The following is a 20,824-nucleotide window of genomic DNA, read 5'->3' as shown; positions in this document are numbered from 1 at the left end:
GTAAGAAGATATGTTGTTTTGTTTGAAAGTATTAAAATTTTCTCTATTTGTAGAACAGTTTAACAGAATATAAATCTACAGCTTTAAATTTTACTTTTAGAAACTAGAAGTTACTTTTAGAGTTAAGTTTCTAGATTTAAAAAGGTAAGTAATTAAATGGATAAAGGCAAAATAAAAAACTATCAGTAGAGAAAAACACTGAATTAATGATTATTTATACTTTTTTCTGCAATATTTTGGGCAAAGCACAAGCACATTTTATTTTAACAAAACATTGCCTCTTTGCTTTTCAAGTTTATTGATGAAAAGTAGAATGTCAGGTAGGTCTTTTTCAAGTAAAAGGAACAAATTTTTCATTTCTTCTTGTTCTTTATTCTCATACTAATTACAAAGTGCTATTTACAAGCAGAAGGGATATTTGCTAAATTGTTACTCTGAGGGAATGACTTCATTTACTCAGTATTCAATAGTGGTCTGATATGATATTGGGAAAAATAATTATTTTTACCAAATACTCGTGTGCAAAATGCATGTAATCCCACACCAAGAGATTTCTCTTCAGGCTTGACAAACCTAAAAATTTAATGAAGTTATAAATTTAAAAACTGCCATAGTGTCTTAAAACAACTATTTGTATGCTAGTAACACATTGAGCATTAGCAAATTTTCTTGCATACTCAAGTCTTGGCTATTCAAGGCCTAATTATTCAGTTCATAAGTTTCACAGAAGCCCCACCTCTGGTCTTTGGCATTCTATCCATCACTTTTTGCTCACTCATTTCTATCATAAAGTTATCAAAGAAGAAAACATTTCATATCAATTGATTTCTACCCCAGTATCCTCTTCTCAAAGTAGTTTGTGATTCTAATGGTTACACCTTTAGCCTCAAACCAAAGAAGAATGCAACCCTAAGTGTATTTAAATTATTTGTATTAACAAAATACAGAAAAGCCAAGGATTTACATAAGTAAATGTAAACAGAAAAGAAACAAGAATAAAAGTTTTCCAAGGAAAGTGATTTTTAAAAATCCAAAGCAAACATATTTTAAGTGATTTGGTATCTATTTAAAAGCTGCACAGTTTCATCCATTCTTTCCAAAAATTCCCCCACCTTTTCACCATTGCCTGAAATAATTCCTTAGGTAGAAGTGTGTGTGTGTGTGTGTGTGTGTGTGTGTGTGTGTGTGTGTATGTAATAAGTCACTCAGTCATGTTCAAATCTTTGGAACCCCTTGGACTGTAGCCTGCCAGGCTTCTCTGTCCATGGAATTTGCCAGGCAAGAATACCAACCCAAGGATCAAATCCAGGTCTCCTGCATTGCAGGCAGATTCTATAGCACTGCGCCACCTGGGAAGCCCTTATATGTAGAAATAAAGACTATTGTTTCTGGTGGCATTTTCTGTGCTCCACTCACTTTAGCATTAGCATGGCTATCTGCTCAATGAATTCACTTAGAGATTTCCTCTGTATTCCCTTCCCTTCTTTGACTAACCAAAGCTGAGAAAATGAAAGCAAATTTTTAAACAAAAGGACACAACACATTTAAGCAAAAACATCGTATTATTGGTTCTTACCAATTATCATATTATCTCCTTAACTTGCTAATGGATTCTTCTTTGTCCCTTTTAAGTGTAGCTGGAATTCCTGCACCTAAATATTTTGGAGCTTTAGTGGACACCGCATGTTTACAATAGGGAACTTTGAAGTGTGGTGAGTCAGGGGCATGCAGGATATATGATTCCACCAGCTGGCAGAATATGTTAAGATAGTAATTTTTAAAATTTGCTTTCTAAGTAGAGATGATGTATAGTTCATGATCTGAGTTGACTATGGCTCAGATCATGAACTACTTATTGCCAAATTCAGACTTAAATTGAAGAAAGTGGGAAAACCACCAGACCATTCAGATATGACCTAAATCAAATCCCTTATGATTATACAGTGGAAGTGAGAAATAGATTTAAGGTACTAGATCAGATAGACAGAGTGCCTGATGAACTATGGACGGAGGTTTGTGACACTGTACAGGAGACAGGGATCAAGACCATCACCATGGAAAAGAAATGCAAAAAAGAAAAATGGCTGTCTGAGGAGGCTTTACAGATAGCTGTGAAAGGAAGAGAAGTGAAAAGCACAGGAGAAAAGGAAAGATATAAGCATCTGAATGCAGAGTTCCAAAGAATAGCAAAGAGAGATAAGAAAGCCTTCCTCAGAGATTAATGCAAAGAAATAGAGGAAAACAATAGAATGGGAAAGAGTAGAGATCTCTTCAATAAAATTAGAGATACCAAGGGAACATTTCATGCAAAGATGGGCTCGTAAAGGACAGAGATGTTATGGACCTAAGAGAAGCAGAAGATATTGAGAAGAGGTGGCAAGAATGCACAGAAGAACTGTACAAAAAGATCTTCATGACCCAGATAATCACAATGGTGTGATCACTCACCTAGAGCCAGACATCCTGGAATGTGAAGTCAGGTGGGCCTTGGGAAGCATCAGTACATCAGTACAAACAAAGCTAGTGGAAGTGATGGAATTTCAGTTGAGCTATTTCAAATCCTAAAAGATGATGCTGTGAAAGTGCTGCACTCAATGTGGCAGCAAATTTGGTAAACTCAGCAGTGGCCACAGGACTGGAAAAGGTCAGTTTTCATTCCAATCCCAAAGAAAGGCAATGCCAAAGAATGGTCAAACCACCACACAATTGCACTCATCTCACAGGCTAGAAAAGTAATGCTTAAAATTCTCCAAGTCAGACTTCAACAGTGTGAACCATGAACTTCCAGATGTTCAAGGGTTTTAGAAAAGGCAAAGGAACCAGAGATCAAATTGCCAAAATCTGCTGGATCATCAAAAAAAACGAAAAGAGTTACAGAAAAACTCTGTATCTCTACTTTATCTCTGCTTATTGACTATGCCAAAGCCTTTGAATGTGTGGATCACAACAAACTGTGGAAAATTCTTCAAGAGATGGGAATACCAGACCACCTGACCTGCCTCTTGAGAAATCTGTATGCAGATCAGGAAGCAACATTTAGAACTGGACATAGAAAAATAGACTGGTTTCAAATAGGGAAAGGAGTACGTCAAGGCTATACACTGTCACCCTGTATTTAACTTATATGCAGAGTACATCATGAGAAACGCTGGGCTGGATGAAACACAAGCTGGAATCAAGACTGCAGGAAGAAATATCAATAACCTCAGATATGCAGATGACACCATCTTTACGGCAGAAAGTAAAGAAGAACTAAAGAGCCTCTTGATGAAAGTGAAAGAGGAGAGTGAAAAAGTTGGCTTAAAACTCAACATTCAGAAAACTAAGATCATGGCATCCGGTCCCATCACTTCATGGCAAATAGATGGGGAAACAGTGGAAACAGTGGCAGACTTTATTTTCTTGGGCTCCAAAATCACTGCAGATGGTGACTGCAGCCATGAAATCAAAGACACTTTCTCCTTGGAAGAAAAGCTATGACCAACCTAGAGAGCATATTCAAAAGCAGAGACGTTACTTTTCCAGCAAAGGTCCATCTAGTCAAGGTTTTTCCAGTAGTCATGTATGGACATGAGAGTTGGACTCTTAAGCTGAGTGCCAAAGAACTGATGCTTTTGAACTGTCGTGTTAGAGAAGACTCTTGAGAGTCCCTTGGACAGCAAGGAGATCCAACCAGTTCATTCTAAAGGAGATCAGTCCTAAGTGTTCATTGGAAGGACTGATGCTGAATCTGAAACTCTAATACTTTGGTAGCTGACGCAAAGAGCTGACTCATTGGGAAAGACTCTGATACTGGGAAAGATTGAAGGCAGGAGGAGAAGGTGACGACAGAGAATTAGATGGTCGGATGGAAGCACTGACTCAATGGACATGAGTTTGAGTAAACTCCAGGAATTGGTAATGGACAGGGAGGCCTGGCGTGCTGCAGTCCATGGGATCACAAAGAGTTGGACATGACTGAGTGACTGAACTGAACTGAACTGATGGGCATTTTCTTGGCATAAGTTTTTTACTACTTTGAAAAACTCTTAAGCACAATAGAGTGAGATATAGTTGACCAGTTCACTATCTAACACAGATTATTTAGGCAACATCAATGATTTTACTCAGAAGGAAGTAATAAAAGTCAGGAGACCTCACATGATCCCCTTGCTCCCATGGTTACCATTTAATATAGAAAATATGGTATTTAAATTTACTGAAGAGTTTTTCTTTCTCCTCTGCCTCTAACATACCACCTTATGATCTCACAAAAACATGAAATCCTTATAGCTAAGAAGTTACAAAACAGTTAGAAATAAAACTTCATAGAAAATATTAGCTGAGGTATAGCTAAAGCAATACTTGGAAGAAAATTAATCATTTTATATATATTAATCAAAATGAGCAAATTATGTAAGTATTAAACTCAAATAGTTATATATAGAACAACAGAAAAAAGACCCCAAAAAAATTTAATAAATAAAATAAAAAGCAGAAATAGATGAAATAAAGAGCAACAAAACTAAAAATTGCTTCTTTAAAAAAGAAATTAAAAGCAACCTCTGGCAACAATGATCAAGAAATAAAAATGCAATAAACAAAATACAGAAAAAATGGAAAATACTTCAGATATATCACAGAATATCCAAATGATCAAAGAACATTATAAAGAGTTATGCAGTAACATCTGGTATAAGTGTAAATGGAAAATGTAAATAGACACTAACATTAAATTGAAATGTTATAATGAAACATTCATGAAAATAATGAAAATAATAACCAAGTATCACTGACCAAGTAAGCCCAAAGTACAAGTAGTTTTATGAGTGAGTTCATAAAACTTTCAACAAATAGATATTTAATGTAAGTAGTTCCAGAAATTGAAAAATAGTATCAATTCATTTTGTGGGCCTAGAATGATTTCAAAACAAACAAACAAACAAAAAGAATAGAAAATAACATTTATGTTTTACCAATCAACATAGATACAATAATTTTAAATAGATTATTATTTAAATGTGACTAATTGTGACTTTTCTTAGATGTCCAAACAGCTCAATGTAGAAAAATCTATCACTTTTTTCACTACACTAAAAGTACTGAATTGGAAGACTATATGTAAATTTTTTCCTAGAAGAGAAAAAATAGTAGTTTGATACTGAGTTTATGATTAAAAACTCAGAAACTAGATGAAAATATATATACTAAAAATCTATAGCAAGCATCATATTTAATGGAAAAATTTTATATGGTTTCTATTAAAAGGATACTTGTTATCACCATTACATTTTAACACAGTTTTGGAGGTCCAAGTTGACGCTATAAGAAAATTTTTTTAAATCTAAGATGTATAGGCTTTAGAAGCAAAGAGATAAAACTCTCCTTGAGTGCACATATTTCTATAAAGAACACCTAACAAAGTCAGCAAGTTATCAGAACAAATAAGAAAAATTGCTGGATAAATAATAAATGTTAAATAATCAACAGCATTTCTCTAAACCAACAATAACCAACTAGAAAATGTAAGAGAAAATAGTACCATATTAAATTACAAATAAACCCCGTATCCATATATATATATATGTATAACTGTACATGGTACCATTTTCTGTGTGTGTCTATATATACATGTGTATGTGTAGTATCTATACAGGAAATTTTAAATAAATGGAAAAATATTTCATGGTCACAAATATTTGTTGTCAGAGTTTCTTTAATTAATATATATAATCCATACAGTCAAAATTCATATGTAAGTATAAAGATTCATGCATCAATAGCTAAGTCAGTTTGGGGGGAGAAAAAGGAAGAGTGAAGGTGAAAGTGATGAACGGATAAGGAAGAGCTACCGTATGAGACATGAACATATGCAGTGTCACTGCTTTGAGAACAGACAAATAAAACTCTGGAAGTGTGAAGACACCTTGTGTTATATAAAAACTTTAAATATGATAAAGATGGCACCATGAATCAATGGAAACAGGACTTCTTATTTGTGCTATGATGTTGGGAAAACGTTTGGATAAAAATAACATTGAATATCTCTCTCCCTTTCACCACACATAAAGATTAACTTATGATGATTTAAAGAACTAGGTAAAAGCCATGTAACTGGTAAGATAAAATTTAGGGGAATATTTTTATAAATTAGTAATATAAAAACCCTTTTGAAATGTGACTCCCCAATACATAAACCCTAAGGCAAGTAAATTGTCAGATTTCAGTACAACAAAAGTTAGGATTGAATTTCACAAAAAAAGCTATGAAAAATTTTGAACGAAAGATGAGAGATCAGGAGAAGATAATTGTATCAAGTAAATAATATTAGATTAACGTCTATAATTCACCAGAAAACTATAGGAATTATCATGAAAATGGACAAAAATAATGAATAAGCATCTTGAAGTAAAAGTACTAGTAGCTAGGAAAAAAGTTTAAGGAAATTCTTAAACTCATTGATTTAGGAAATCACGTATTAAAACATCAGTGAGCTACCATCTAATACCCATTGGAATAGTAAAAGTCAGAAAGTTCAGTAATTCTAAATATTAGTGATGCTATGAAAGTGAAAATGAAAGTTGCTCAGTCATGTCCAACTCTTTGAGACTCTAGTTCATGGAATTCTCCAGGCCAGAATACTGGAGTGGGTAGCCTTTTCCTTCTCCGAGGGATCTTCCCAACCCAGGGATCGAACCCAAGTCTCCCAGATTGCTGGCGGATTCTTTACCAGCTGGGCCACAAGGGAAGCTCAAGAATACTGGAGTGGGTAGCCTATCCATTCTCCAGGGGATCTTCCCAACCCAGAAATTGAACTGAGATCTCCTGCATTGCAGGCGGATTCTTTACCTACTGAGCTATGAGGAAAACCCAATGAAGAGGCATGAATTGATGGTATGAGAATAACTCATAAATAAAAGCAGTATTTGGTGAATTTATATTTGCATGTGCATTTTGAACCAAAACAAATTTGTAGCACAGTACTGTTTCTGTGCATATAAAAAACAATACACAACAAACAGTATTTTACAAAGGAAAGCATGTATTTAAGACTGTATGTCTACCATATTAATGTGGATGCCTATGGTGACAGGAAGTGGGAAATGGAATGAAAAAAAATAAAAATAAAGTAAAATAAAATAAGAGAAAAACCTTGCCCCATCTAGGATGAACTATGAACTGAGAATTACAATCAATTTAACTCTTCTTCAAGATGAAAAAAACTATGGACTTTGTTTACTAGTTATGTTTAAAATTGCTTATGAGACACAAAGATGCTGTCATTGAAAAAGCCTGTGTGATAAACGTAAGTTTACAATCTAGCTCTCCAGTTTCCTAGTTTTAGTAAGCCCTTCAACATTTATGTATCACAAGAGCCTCTTAAGACAGTTGAGCATTCATTATTATATCCATTTTTTTATTAAACAAAAGTAAGCCAGAAAGAAAAACACCAATATAGTATACTAAGACATATATATGGAATTTAGAAAGATGGTAATGATAACCCTGTATGCAAGACAGCAAAAGAGATACAGATGTAAAGAACAGACTTTTGGACTCTGTGGGAGAGGGAGAGGGTGGGATGATTTGAGAGAATGGCATTGAAACATGTATACTATCATGTAAGAAACGAATTGCTAGTCTAGGTTCGATACAGGATACAGGATGCTTGGGGCTGGTGCACTGGGATGATCCAGAGAGATGATATGGGGAGAGAGGTGAGAGGGGGGTTCAGGGTTGGGAACTCATGTACACCCGTGGCGGATTCATGTCAATGTATGGCAAAACCAATACAATATTGTAAAGTAAGAAAATAAAATTAAAAAAAAAAAAGAGCTCAGAAAGATCAATTCACCTGCCTTTGCCCTGTTGATACTAACTGGTGAAACTGGGACTTCCAACAGCTTTTAATTCCACTGTCCTAATACATCAGACTACAGGAAATGAACTATAGGCAACCACTCTTACCTAGGAAAATAACCATTTCATACGGTTTACCCTAAAATATAAATGTGTCTCTTCTTGTGTTAAACCATAAGCGTCTGCTAATTTAACTCTAAGTAATAAGGTAGGAAAGATAGGGAGGGAAATACCAGCAGATGAACATTTAAATTTGCTAGCTCAAAATTTTTTGTAAAATTCAACAATGCTTATTTGGAAAATCTTAATAAATGGTATGATATATTAGAGCACCAAGTTCTTAGATACTGTGAGCTTCACGTGACTTTCTTAGAAAAAAGCTTCCATACTAAATAACCAGAAATAAATCCAAATAAAGAAAATAATTCTTATACCTCAGGAGAACCATATATCCAGGTATGGCAGATAAGGAAAATATGAAACTACTGAACACGGACAAGATTAAAAAGTACTGTAGCATCATGGAACAGTCCTTTCCTTTATCACATAGCCCAAGAACTGCAGATGAATTTCCTGGTGTTCGAATGCAGCTACAATTTTGGAACACCTGCCAAAAATAATATATTACCTTATGTAAGGAAGGAAACTCTTGAACACAAATCTTAAATATTTTCTTTTCCCAGTTAGATCAAGATAGACGTTGTTTACTCCCTTTATTCTCATATCCTTTATGATCTCTCTCAGGATTATAGCATGTGACAAGACATAGAAGGGTAGTTTCCAAAAAATGGTACTTCTTTCTAATTTATTAAGTAAATTTGCAATAACTCAGCTGTCCTAAAATCATGCTTTTTACAAACACACACTATTTCAACATATGCTAAATATGACAAAATTTGCTTCAGAATGCCCAATTGAAATATTTAGATACTTACTAATAAAAAATCTTTGTTTAAAATAAAGTTTATTTCACAAGCAGAATAAAGTCAACCCTTTTTGAATTCTTACATTCCCAGGTTTTAATAAGAATCAAAATTTATATTTTATTTTGATCACCAACCAAGATTTTAAGTGACATTTTTTAAGCAATAAAACATGCCCAATTCCATCTTCTCAAAAATCTGTCAGGATGTAAAAAAACTCCGAAAGCACGTGTGTATGTACACAGAAAGAAAGAAAAAAATAGCAAAACAATTGACTGGATAATTGAGATCAAAACTGCCAACTTTATCTCAGTCGATAGTATTATTTTTCAGTCTCAGTTCAGTTCCGTTCAGTCGCTCAGTCGTGTCCGACTCTTTGCAACCCCATGAATCGCAGCCCGCCAGGCCTCCCTGTCCATCACCAACTCCCGGAGTTCACTCAGACTCATGTCATAGTTTTAAATGAAGTTAAGTAATCATGTCAATTGCTATGAAGCTAAAGATCAATGCTCAGGAATGCTAAAGCATTCAAATAAGAACTAGGAAGTAAAATGTAAACCAAGCAAGCATACACAGTCAGTCCCCTACACGCGAACCTTCAAGTTTTGAACTTTCAGAGATGTTAGTATGCGTTCACATATCCAATCATGTAAGTTAGTTCACGTGTCTGGCATACACTGTCACGTGTGCGTATCATCTACAAGCGGTTGTGGTTTTGTGTACTTTACTGTGAAAGCGAAAGTGAAAGTCGTTCAATTGTGTCCGACTCTTGGCAACTCCATGGACTATACAGTGCATGGAATTCTCCAGGCCAGAATACTGGAGTGGGTAGCCTTTCCCTTCTCCAGGGGATCTTCCCAACCCAGGAATTGAACCCACATCTCCCGCATTGCAGGCGGATTCTTTACCAGCTGAGCCACAAGGGAAGCTCAATACAATACAGTACAGTACAGAGTACAATAGTGCAGTATCTTTATTTCAAGCACAGGATGTTTGGAAGCAAGCGTAAGAGCAGCGATGATGTAGCTTGCACTGCTAAGAAGCACCAAGCAATAAAGGTGGGAACAAAAGTGAAAATAATTGAGAGAGTGGAGTGAGGTTTAAAGATGGTAGAAGTCACTTGCTCTTATAATATTGAACTCCTTGCTGTGCAACACAAGGAGCTTACTAATAAAGACCTGATAGAACTGGAGGCCCAGAGGAAGGACAGAGACAGAGGAAGAAATAACTGAGGAACTGAAAAGATTCACAACACAGGAAACGGCAAGGGCATTTTCTTAATTTGAGGAGGCACTGTTAGTTTTTGAGGCATGGAACACAAATGTAGCACAGGGCACAATCTAGTGCTACTGTGTCATCTACGATGAGAAAGAAAGTGCTACTATCCAGAAGTCGCTGGATCAGTTTTTCAAGAGGGTAGATTATGTTGAATCCAGCAAGAAACAAGGACCTGTGCCACCAACATCAGGTGTGAGTGAAGGCGCAGCTTGCCCTCCGTCTCCTGTTGCTGACGAACCTTCAGTCTCCCATCTCCCACCTCCTCCCCCTCCTCCCATCAGTAGCTCTTCTTGATTGCTCACTCAATGCCAGCCCCTGAGTGCCAGCTCTTGTGCCGTACTACTGTACTTTTCAAGGTATTGTACTGCAAGATTAAAAATGTTTATTTTGTGCGTCTGGTTTTTTTTTATTATTTCTGTGAATGCATTATAAACCTATTACAGTACAGTATTACAGAGCCGATTGTGTTAGTTGGGTATCTAGGCTAAATCTGTTGGATTTACAAACAAATTGGATTTCCAAACATGCTCTCAGAATGGAATGCATTTGTATGTAGCAGACTTACTATAGAAAGTAACATTTTTTTCACAAAAGTTTCTAATTTGGTTTTGAGGAAAGACTTTAATTTTACTTTTGTCAAATATGGACCGAGTTCATAGCTGGAATGTACCAATGCAGTACATAAGACAAAAGTTCTGTTTAAAAAAAAAAAAAAGGCCAAAAGGATATTTTACCATTTTTCTTCCTGTGCCAGAGGATGTCTCACAACCAGCAAGGCAAGCTGACATATATGACAAGCCATTGTCTCCACACACAGGGTCCCATACTTTAGTCGGACAGTTACAATCCATGTTGCAGTCAGCAAGAAAATTTTTCACGTGTAAATTTTGATGTATTCTGAAATGATTTAAAATAATGCCATAGATATTGAAAGAATATTAGAGCTTTTTCTTTTTACCTCAATTCACAAGTATATTTCTTCTGCTCCCCAAAATAGAAACAGAAATCTTTCAACTGTCAATATATGGTCTGGATATCATAACTCGGGCCTAACAGATACCTTGCTTTGGTGACCATAGCTACTTTTTCGATTATTTCTGTCAAGTAAATAAAAGCCAGTAAACAAGCATTAATTGAAAACTTACTATACAGAAAATATTTTTCCAGGTATTAATCAGAACTCAAAAATGAAGATAAGTAAATCCCGGTGTTTGATCCTTGCATGCATGCTAAGTTGCTTCAGTCATGTTTGAGTCTGTGTGACTCTATGGACTATAGCTCACAAGGCTCCTCTCTGTCCGTGGGATTCTCCAGGCAGGAATACTGAAGCGGGTTGCCATGCCCTCGGAGCCACCTCCATATGGTGGCAAAATAACAAGAAAGATTATTGCTTTATAAAAGCAATCTCAAGGGCGAAAAATCCGTAAGTGTAATTTATAATGCAGATAATACATTTAGCTCCAGAAATGTAACTATTTGAGTAAACAAATACAGTCTTCTACTAAAAAAAACTGTTCAGTGATCATCAAGAAGATCAATTCGCAGCTACCCTTAAACAGACACTACTGTGTAAATCCCAGAACCCAGCAGTGAGACCAAAGCACCCTCTGAACCACAGAGACCAAGAATGATGACCTAAGAAGGATAACAGGAGCAGTAAAACTCTGACTGGATGGCTCCTCCCCCAGGTTAGCACACCACGTCAAGAGAGCTCCCCTCTGCTTATGGTTTCTCTAGTGCGAAAAGAGAGCCCAATGCCCCCAGATTGTGGAAAGCTTCCCAGGAGGCCCACTCAGGGATCACTGGGGAAATCTGCAGAGTCTGATCCTGAGAATATATAATGTATCAAATCATCAGATAATACCTGATGGTTTTTATTGTTTATGTCTTAATAAAATCAGGGGGAAAGGTCATAACACAGAGAAAGACAAATATTATATGATAGAACTTATATGAGGAATTTTTAAAAAAATGATACAAATGAACTTATTTATAAAAACAGAAACAGACTCACAGACATAGGAAACAAATTTATGGTTACCAAAGTGGAAGGAGAGGAGGGATAAAATTAGAAGTTTGGGATTAACTGATATATACTATGAAAATAAATGGAATTACATAAAAAATAGTTTATGTAAAACAAATAAGAACCTACTATACATCATTGGGAACTATATTCAATATCTTGTAATAACTTATAATGGAAAAGAATCTGAAAAATATGTATGTGTGTGTGTGTGTGTGTGTGTGTGTGTGTATAACTGAATCACTTTGCTGTACACCTGAAATTAACACATTGTACCTCAACTATATTTTAATTTAAAAAGAGGGCTTCCCTGGTAGCTCAGTTGGTAAAGAATCTGCCTGCAATGCAGGAGAACCCAGTTCAGTTCTTGGGTCAGGAAGACCTACTGGAGAAGGGATAGGCTACCCACTCCAGTATTCTTGAGCTTCCCTAGTGACTCAACTGGTAAAGAATCTGTCTGCAATGTGGGAGAACTTGGTCAAATCTCTGGGTTGTGAAGACCCCCTGGAGAAGGGAACAACTACCCACTTCAATATTCTGGCCTGGAGAAGTCCTTGGACTATATAGTCCATGTGGTCACAAAGAGTTGGACCCAACTGAACGACTTGCACTTTCTTTAAATTTAAAAACAGATCTAAAAGTCTAATTACAATAGTTTTCTTGTGCTTAATGTAAAATGATAAAAAGAACCCTAGCATGGGAGTCTAGAAACTGAATTAAAGTCCTGGCTTATGGCTGGAGTATGCCTTTTTGTACATTTGCTCTGGGAATCAGGATAATTGTACATAGATTACATAGATTTGTAATACTTGTACATAGATTAAGATTTTCAGTTCAGTTCAGTTCAGTTCAGTTCAGTTGCTCAGTCGTGTCCAACTCTCTGTGAGCCCATGGACTGCAGCACATCAGCCCCCTCTGTCCAACACCAACTCCCAGAGTTTACTCAAGCTCATGTCCATTGAGTCGGTGATGCCATCCAACCATCTCATCCTCTGTCATCCCTTCTCCTCCTGCTTTCAATCTTTCCTAGCATCAGGGTCTTTTCCACTGAGTCAGTTCTTCACATCAGGTGGCCAAAGTATCAGAGTTTCAGCTTCAGCATCAGTCTTTCCAATGAATATTCGGAGTGATTTCCTTTAGAATGGACTGGTTGGATCTCCATGCTGTCCAAGGGACTCTCAAGAGTCTTCAACACCACAGTTCAAAAGCATCAATTCTTTGGCACTCAGCTTTCTTTATAGTCCAACTCTCACTTCCATACATGACTACTAGAAAAACCATAGCTTTGACTAGATGGGCCTTTGTTGCCAAAGTAATGTCTCTGCTTTTCAATATGCTGTCTAATTTGGTCATAGCTTTTCTTCCAAGGAACAAGCATCTTTTAATTTCATGGCTGCACCCATGAAATTAATGCAATCACCCACCATCTTCAGTGATTTTGGAGCCCCCAAAAATAAACTCTGTCACTGTGTCCACTGTTTCCCCATCTATTTGCTATGAAGTGATGGGACTGGATGCCATGATCTTAGTTTTTTGAATATTGAGTTTTAAGCCAATTTTCACTCTCCTCTTTCACATTCATCAAAAGGCTCTTTAGTTCTTTTTCACTTTATGCCATAAGAGTGGTGTCATCTGTGTATCTGAGGTTATTGATATTTCTCCCTACAATCTTGATTCCAGCTTGTGCTTCATCCACCCTGGCATTTTGCATGATATACTCTGATTATAGTTGCATGACATAATCTGATAAATACTCATATTATGTATTTGATATGATTCTAATTATATAGTCCTTGATAATTTTAAAGGAGCCATTTTATGATGCTCCTAATTTCATCTTAACTAATTACTCCTTTATCCTAAATATGTCCTACAAATGAATTTTTAAAATTCACATCAATATGTAAAATCTTCCTGTGAACCCATGTATCCCTCAAAATGTGAATCTAAAACCATTCAATGATATAGATATATATTAAAATAAAATATATAAATTTATGAAAGCATAGCTATACATATGTTAGGATTCAGTTAAGCTAAATTTAAGCCCATCAAGGAAAGATATATAGGTGATTGAGATTTTATATATATATATATATATATATATATTCAAATCTTAATTTTACCTATTTATGGTTGTATGAAATGTATGCATAACACATCCTAATACAACCTAAAACCATAGGTAGTTTCCTCATTTTACTATCTACTAGGACATCACAAAGACACATAAACACAATCATAGACTCACTATCTCTGTGATATATTCCCAACCTTTTTAAATAAGATGGAGAAAGACCACAAATTAACTCCAATAGGCAACTAATCTGGTCATGGATAATCATTGTGGAAAATATTAACAGTTGAAAGAGTATAATATTCATTAGAAAATAACATACCCTTCGTAAGACGTGGTTATGCCAGCAACTGAAGAACTATCACAGATCATGAAAAAACACAAAAAATGGAGAAGATACTCAGTAAAAGATAACCAACATCCTATGTGGGCAGCTTGTACGACAGTAATCTTGAACTTCTTCATAAATAAACCGCCAACTATATATCCAATGCATATTGGAGGGAAGTTATAAATACCTATAAATGCAATTAAAATATTATATACAAAGTGACATAGCGAAGGAACAAATATTATAACACACTGATCTACTATGTCTTACATAAAAAATCATTTAGGTCCAACTCATAGTGAAGAAGTTTAATTTAAACTTATCCCCTCTTAGTTACATATTACATACAGAGAGATTTTTAAATGCCTCACAACATCAAAGTAATTTTGGAAGACTGTTATCATTATCATGTATTTAATTAATAGCAGAAGTATGTAAATTTCTTGTCTGAGTTATGTTCTATATCTCTTTTCTTAGGATGCAGGTAGAAGTGACAAGTCAAAGTCAACCAGCCATTTATTACTTTCTGTTTTTTGGGTGGGATTATATATATAATATTTGTATGTAATGTATAGTATTAAATCATAAATAGTAATAGTAAATCATAAATAGTATGATTTATATGATTCTACAGCTGTTTATTCCCACTCTGATTCTTGAGAACTTGACTCAGCTCAAGGTATTTTAAAGGTATTTTGCTGAGCCTGTAATTGTCAAGTGTCTTTACATTCCATGCCTTACTGCTACTGACTAGCACTCTCCCTCCCCTAATCCCCTAATAAAGGAAAGAAAAAAGGGGGGAAAGACAGCCCTAGATTGCATCCATATAATACCAGGGTCTGTCTACCGAATCACATTCTTGGAAGAGCTTAATATCCATTCTTGAGTCCCATACCAGAGAGTCCAATTTAGTATAACTGAGATGAGTCCTAGATACATGGACTTTTAACACCCTAAGTGATGTGGATACATGTAATCTGGAAATTTTCCTTTCAAAACAGTAAAAAAAAATCTCAGGAAAAACTCAAGGTGGAGTAGAACTATGGAGTTGAGAAATAGACTGCTTCCTGCCATATCAGTAAATAAAGGACAGCACAGTCGTCAGCAATTGCAGCCACCACAGACGGCGAGCGGGTAAGCCCTGAAGGAACTCAGGAAAGAAAAAATACATGATATCTAGCAGCCATCAGACTGCAGCCACTCCCTGTGGTGAGCCCAGAGGATGTGAAACTCAGCATGTTAAAACACCCAAAACTGGCCCCAGATAGCTGAGATGCATTTCAAAGGAATGATTTCAGTGAGCCCAGACTCTTCTATCTTTCCATAGATAGAAAAGTGCTAAATTCCTTAACTTGCCATATCTGGTTTCCTTTAATTAGCAATCATCTTTTGATGTTCTGACTACCTGGCCTTTGTTGTAAAACTTTATAGCATAGCTCCTCACCCCCTTATCTCTTAGGAGCAGTTCTCTTGGGGGGTTACTTGAAATGCTATTTCCCAGGCTAAAAGTCCTAAAAATTTCTCCTGAATAAACCATAATTTTCAGCTTTTAGATTGTGAATATTTTTTAAATCCACAGAGATTAGTGTGGTAGCAGGAAAATCAGAATATATGTGCTGCAGAGATATCTCAAAATTGCAGAAGAGGGTCTTCCCTGGTGGCTCAGTGGTAAAGAATCTGCCTGCTGATGCAGGAGACATGGTTATATCCTGGAGGATCCTACACGCCATGGGGCGACTAAACCCTGGTGCCGCAAATACTCAGCCTGTGCTCTAGAGCATGGGAGCTGCAACTACTGAGCCCACGTGCTTTTCAACTAAATGAAGCCCACATGCTCTAGAGCCCCTGCTCCTCAACTAGAAAGTAGCCCCTACTTACCACAACTAGAAAAAGCTAGGACATAGCCACAAAGATCCAGCACAGGCAAAAATGCTTAAATAAATAAATAAAATCAGAGGAGCTGAGGAGCTAAGTTAGAAACCATGGAATTAATGGATTAGAGCCAGAAAAGCAAAATCTGGGAGTGAAATACAACTCCTGATCAGTTAACTGTCTTACTTTTTACATGAACAAATTAACCAGGGTGAAACTTTCATCCCCCGTGCATTCCCCAAGATTTCTACAAACATTTCAAATTTGCATTCTGACTAGGGAAAAACCCAAGTGTGTTAGTCACTCAGTTATGCCCAACTCTGCGATCTCATGGACTGTAGCCCACCAGGCTCCACTGTCCATAGAATTCTCCAGGCAAGAATACTGGAGTGGGTTGCTATTTCCTTTTCCAGGGGATCTTCTCAACCCAGAGACTCAACCTGGGTCTCCTGCATTGCGGGCAGATTCTTTACCTTCTGAGTAGCCAGGGAAGCCCAGAGAAAGACCCAAAGAGAAAAAGAAAACAGGATTCTATGCCTACTTCCCTTCCCTACCCTCTCATGATTTCCCTGGAAGCAGAAGGTGGAGAGTACCAGAGGCAAAAATATCCTAACATTTCAACTGAGGAGTTTCCTAGATTCATCATCACACTGTTCAGCATTTCATGGGGAAGAAAGTGGGCTACTAATACAGAGAAGAACAAACATACCAAGGAGAAAGATTGCCTCTGAAGCTGATTTTCCATAGTGCTGTTCCATATATTTAGGCATGAAGGAAATCATACTGACAAATGCATTGAACTGCAGCACACTTATCAGTATGAAAAGCATGTAAATTGGGTTGCATAAAAGACTTTTCATGAAGGGTAAAAAATCTGAAAGGAAAGAATGACAAAGGTGTCAGACTAACTTGGTTTGCATTTTACGACTGACTTTTTCTGAAATATCAACCTCCCCTCTAAATTCTGTTTTCCTGTTTTGTAATGCACATTTATACAAAAGGATTGATTTTATTCTTCTTACCCTTTGAAAGGTAAAGTTGTATCATTGTTTTGGTAGCTTCTGCAAGTCAGTGAGCCTGCTGACTGGACAGGGATCAGAACACAATCATTTACCTTCACTAAGTTACTATCGTGCCTTCAGGAAAAAGCAATATGAGTAAAATATTGCTCGAGTTCACACCATTTCCTTTTTTATCCTTCTTTTTTCCTCTACTACTATCCTCTCTTCTCTAGATATCATCTAGCATGAGAGATACTTGTTCTCTTGTTCTGTTCTCTGAAGTCAGGAAGGAAATTAATTCGATAGAGAGGTATCACAATTGATATTATCATTCCTGAGTATTTAAAATGAAGATACATGTGGAAATTCACAGCATAAAAATTTTCTCAAGTACTAGGTTCTCTGCTTCTGCAATACAATTTTGGTGGTTCTGCTTATGGTTCACACATAATCTCTTAAAATAGGTCTCATGCCTGAGACCCTGATTCATTTGGTATATACTAAGAATATACCATGCAAATCATTTGGTATATACATTTAAGATACATTGTACATACTGTGTAAATGCTTTAACCAAAGCATTTTCCTGTTTGTATGGACTAAGAAAGCTCATAGTCAAATTTGTGACCTAGCTCTGGCAAAGATTCTGGGTCATGCTTCCTGCATTTGGGGTCAAAGTGTCACTCATGGTTTCTTTTTACTTCTGTCTTCACATTCTTCATCTTAATTTCCTTACTTATCATATACTATCTTAGTTTGCTTCATAGACTGCCTAATAATCATTCTAGAACAAAGGATCAACAAATAAACTGGAAGAGAAGGAAAGACTCTAGTTGTAGGATTCATATTTATGAATAAAGTCATTGCCGGGAGAAACTTGTGTCAGAGCTCTTTGAAGCTTCTTAAGTTACCCGTGTTTGTTGACATTCTGTTCTAACAGATGAGTCTCTATCATCTAATTTCTATTCATTTTCTAGATTTCTTATACTGAGTTAAGCGCTTGTTATCCTTTCCTCTATCAAATATAGAGAATTACATGACCTGTAACTTTTCTCTTTCTGCCTTAGCTTCCAAGAAGCTCACAGACAAGCTAGTATTTTTGTTTCAGAACTATATAGTACTTATTTTGATTAGCAGGTATCTTTCCTCTTTTTTTCCTTGGTTTGAATTTCTTTTTTAATTAGATCTATGCGTTCTATAGGAGAAGGCAATGGTAACTGACTCCAGTACTCTTGCCTGGAAAATCTCATGGACAGAGGAGCCTGGTAGGCTGCAGTCCACGGGGTTGCAAAGAGTGAGACATGACTGAGCGATTTCACTTTCACTTTTCACTTTCATGCATTGGAAAAGGAAATGGCAACCCACTCCAGTGTTCTTGCTTGAGGAATCCCAGGGACAGGGGAGCCTGGTGGGCTGCCGTCTATGGGGTTGCACAAAGTCGGACACGACTGAAGCAACTTAGCAGCAGCAGCAGCATGCTCTATATAAAATAGTTTTTTAAAGCAAATGGGGACAAATTTATTTACTTACTGATTTGAATGCCCAGGTTGACATAAAATTTTATAGAAATGCTGATCTGAGATAATTCAGCTTCTAAATAATATCGCTTATTTTCATGTAATAGCATGTGAAGAATCAGGCTAGCTAGAAATTGACTGCTGTCTGCTAATATCAAATTGTCTTCATGTACCCTAGCACACTGTTAGACTGAAATACAGACATAATTATAGAAAATATAAAGTAAATTATATAGACTTGAAATGTTTATATTTGCCTTTAGTGATTCCATCCCTTTTCTTCTTGACATCTTCTTGTTTCTCTTTGTCATTTTTAATGATCTCAGCATTATGTTCTAGTCCTTCCTTTGGAAGCGTTTTGGGCAAAAAGAAAAAAGGAATGGCAGTGAGCACATTCACTCCTGCACAAATCAAAAAGCCAATCCACCATGCACCAACCCAACGAGTATCAGTGGGAGTTATGGTCAGATCATCTGTAAAGAGATATACACATTTTTTTATTAGCTTAAGTCATTATTTCCTGTACAAGCTATAGAAAATTATTACCATTACAACTGTCAAGTTCTAGCCAAGTATAGAATTTGCATAAAATTCAGACATTGATAAAACTTGCCTGAAAACATATGGTATTACAATATTGCCTAGCAGTAAACTAGTTTGACTATCTGTCCTACCAGGTAAGGAATTAATAAATAGGTACAAGGGCTTCTCAGGTGGCAAAGAACCCCCTGCCAATGCAGGAGATGCCAGAGACTCGGGTTTGATCCCTGGATCAGGAAATTCCCTGGAGTAGGAAACAGCAACCCACTCCCATATTCTTGCCTGAGAAATCCCATGGACAGAAGACTGGTGGGCTACAGTTTGCAGAGAGTCAGACACAACTGAGCACACACAAAAAATATATAAATAGGTATATATTAATTAGCTATAAGGGGACTTCCCTTAGAGCTCAGTTGGTAAAGAATCTGCCTGCAATCTGGTTTGATTCCTGGGTCAGAAAGATCCACTGGAGAAGGGATAGATTACCCACTCCAGTATACTTGGGCTTCCCTTGTGACTCAGCTGGTAAAGAATCCGCCTGCAATGTGGGAGACCTGGGTTTGATCACTGGGTTGGGAAGATCTCCTGGAGAAGGGAAAGGCTACCCACTCCAGTATTCTGGCCTGGAGAATTCTATGGATTGTATAGTCCATGGGGTCACAAAGAGTTGGTCACAACTGAGCAACTTTCACTTTCACTTTCTACTTGTTATCCACAAATGATTGCTTGATTTTAAAAAATTCAAACTGATGTGCTTAAATCTCCTGAAAAAAAAAAAATGACTTGTGCAATAGAATGAGTATTGGATTCTGTTTTAGAACATCAGCATTTTATCATGCTCTCCTGTTCACTGGTTTGAAATACTTGAAAAATTTTTTAAACTCCTCAACCTCAACTTGGTCACCTGAAAAATAGAGATTCTATCTGAGGGTCAAGTAAGCAAAATTTAAATGTGATATACTTGATGATGTTTTGTGTATTATAGACATTGTTTAGATTTTATGGAATTACCTGTGTTCACTGATTCAATGTCAACATAAACATTTGCACAGAATGACGCTAATGAAAGACCAATCAAAGGACCAATGATAGCTCCTGTTTCGATTAACCCTAAAAATGAAAGTAAATGTACAGTTATGGTAAAGTACTATACCCACATAAAGAGTTCTAATCCCATGAAGACTCTGAGGATTGAATTGTTTTTACCTGAGATATTTTTGCCTTATGTATTCAATCTGTTGGAAACTTACTTGGTTTACAATAAGTAACACAGTTGTTTCTTTAAATGTTGAAAAAGGAATCTCATAATTTGACGCCACTTTCTCTAGGCCTCCAAATTCTCTTTCACACCAGGTTACAAGTAAAGGCTTGTGATTAGAAGTGATTGGCTGCAGCAGGATGAGAATATTGTATGCAAACT

General features: G+C 36.4%; 1 protein-coding gene across 5 annotated transcripts in view; it reads right to left on the bottom strand.

Annotated features, from left to right (window-relative positions):
* SLCO1A2 (solute carrier organic anion transporter family member 1A2) overlaps positions 1 to 20,824 on the bottom strand; it is a 115,582-nt gene that overhangs the window by 8,793 nt on the left and 85,965 nt on the right. For all 5 annotated transcript variants that reach the window (XM_060413323.1, XM_042247448.1, XM_060413324.1 and 2 more), the window contains 7 exons: positions 20,416 to 20,514; positions 19,122 to 19,337; positions 17,056 to 17,220; positions 14,466 to 14,661; positions 10,775 to 10,937; positions 8,274 to 8,446; positions 509 to 573 (listed from right to left, as the gene is read on the bottom strand). In XM_060413323.1, the coding sequence (XP_060269306.1) occupies positions 509 to 573; positions 8,274 to 8,446; positions 10,775 to 10,937; positions 14,466 to 14,661; positions 17,056 to 17,220; positions 19,122 to 19,337; positions 20,416 to 20,514 (1,077 nt within the window). The remainder of the gene's footprint in view (positions 1 to 508; positions 574 to 8,273; positions 8,447 to 10,774; positions 10,938 to 14,465; positions 14,662 to 17,055; positions 17,221 to 19,121; positions 19,338 to 20,415; positions 20,515 to 20,824) is intronic.

This window comes from Ovis aries, chromosome 3 (assembly GCF_016772045.2).
Source record: "Ovis aries strain OAR_USU_Benz2616 breed Rambouillet chromosome 3, ARS-UI_Ramb_v3.0, whole genome shotgun sequence".
Lineage (NCBI taxonomy): Eukaryota > Metazoa > Chordata > Mammalia > Artiodactyla > Bovidae > Ovis > Ovis aries.
The sequence above is the reverse complement of the archived record's forward strand: the minus strand, read 5'-3'. Positions and strand labels throughout refer to the sequence as shown.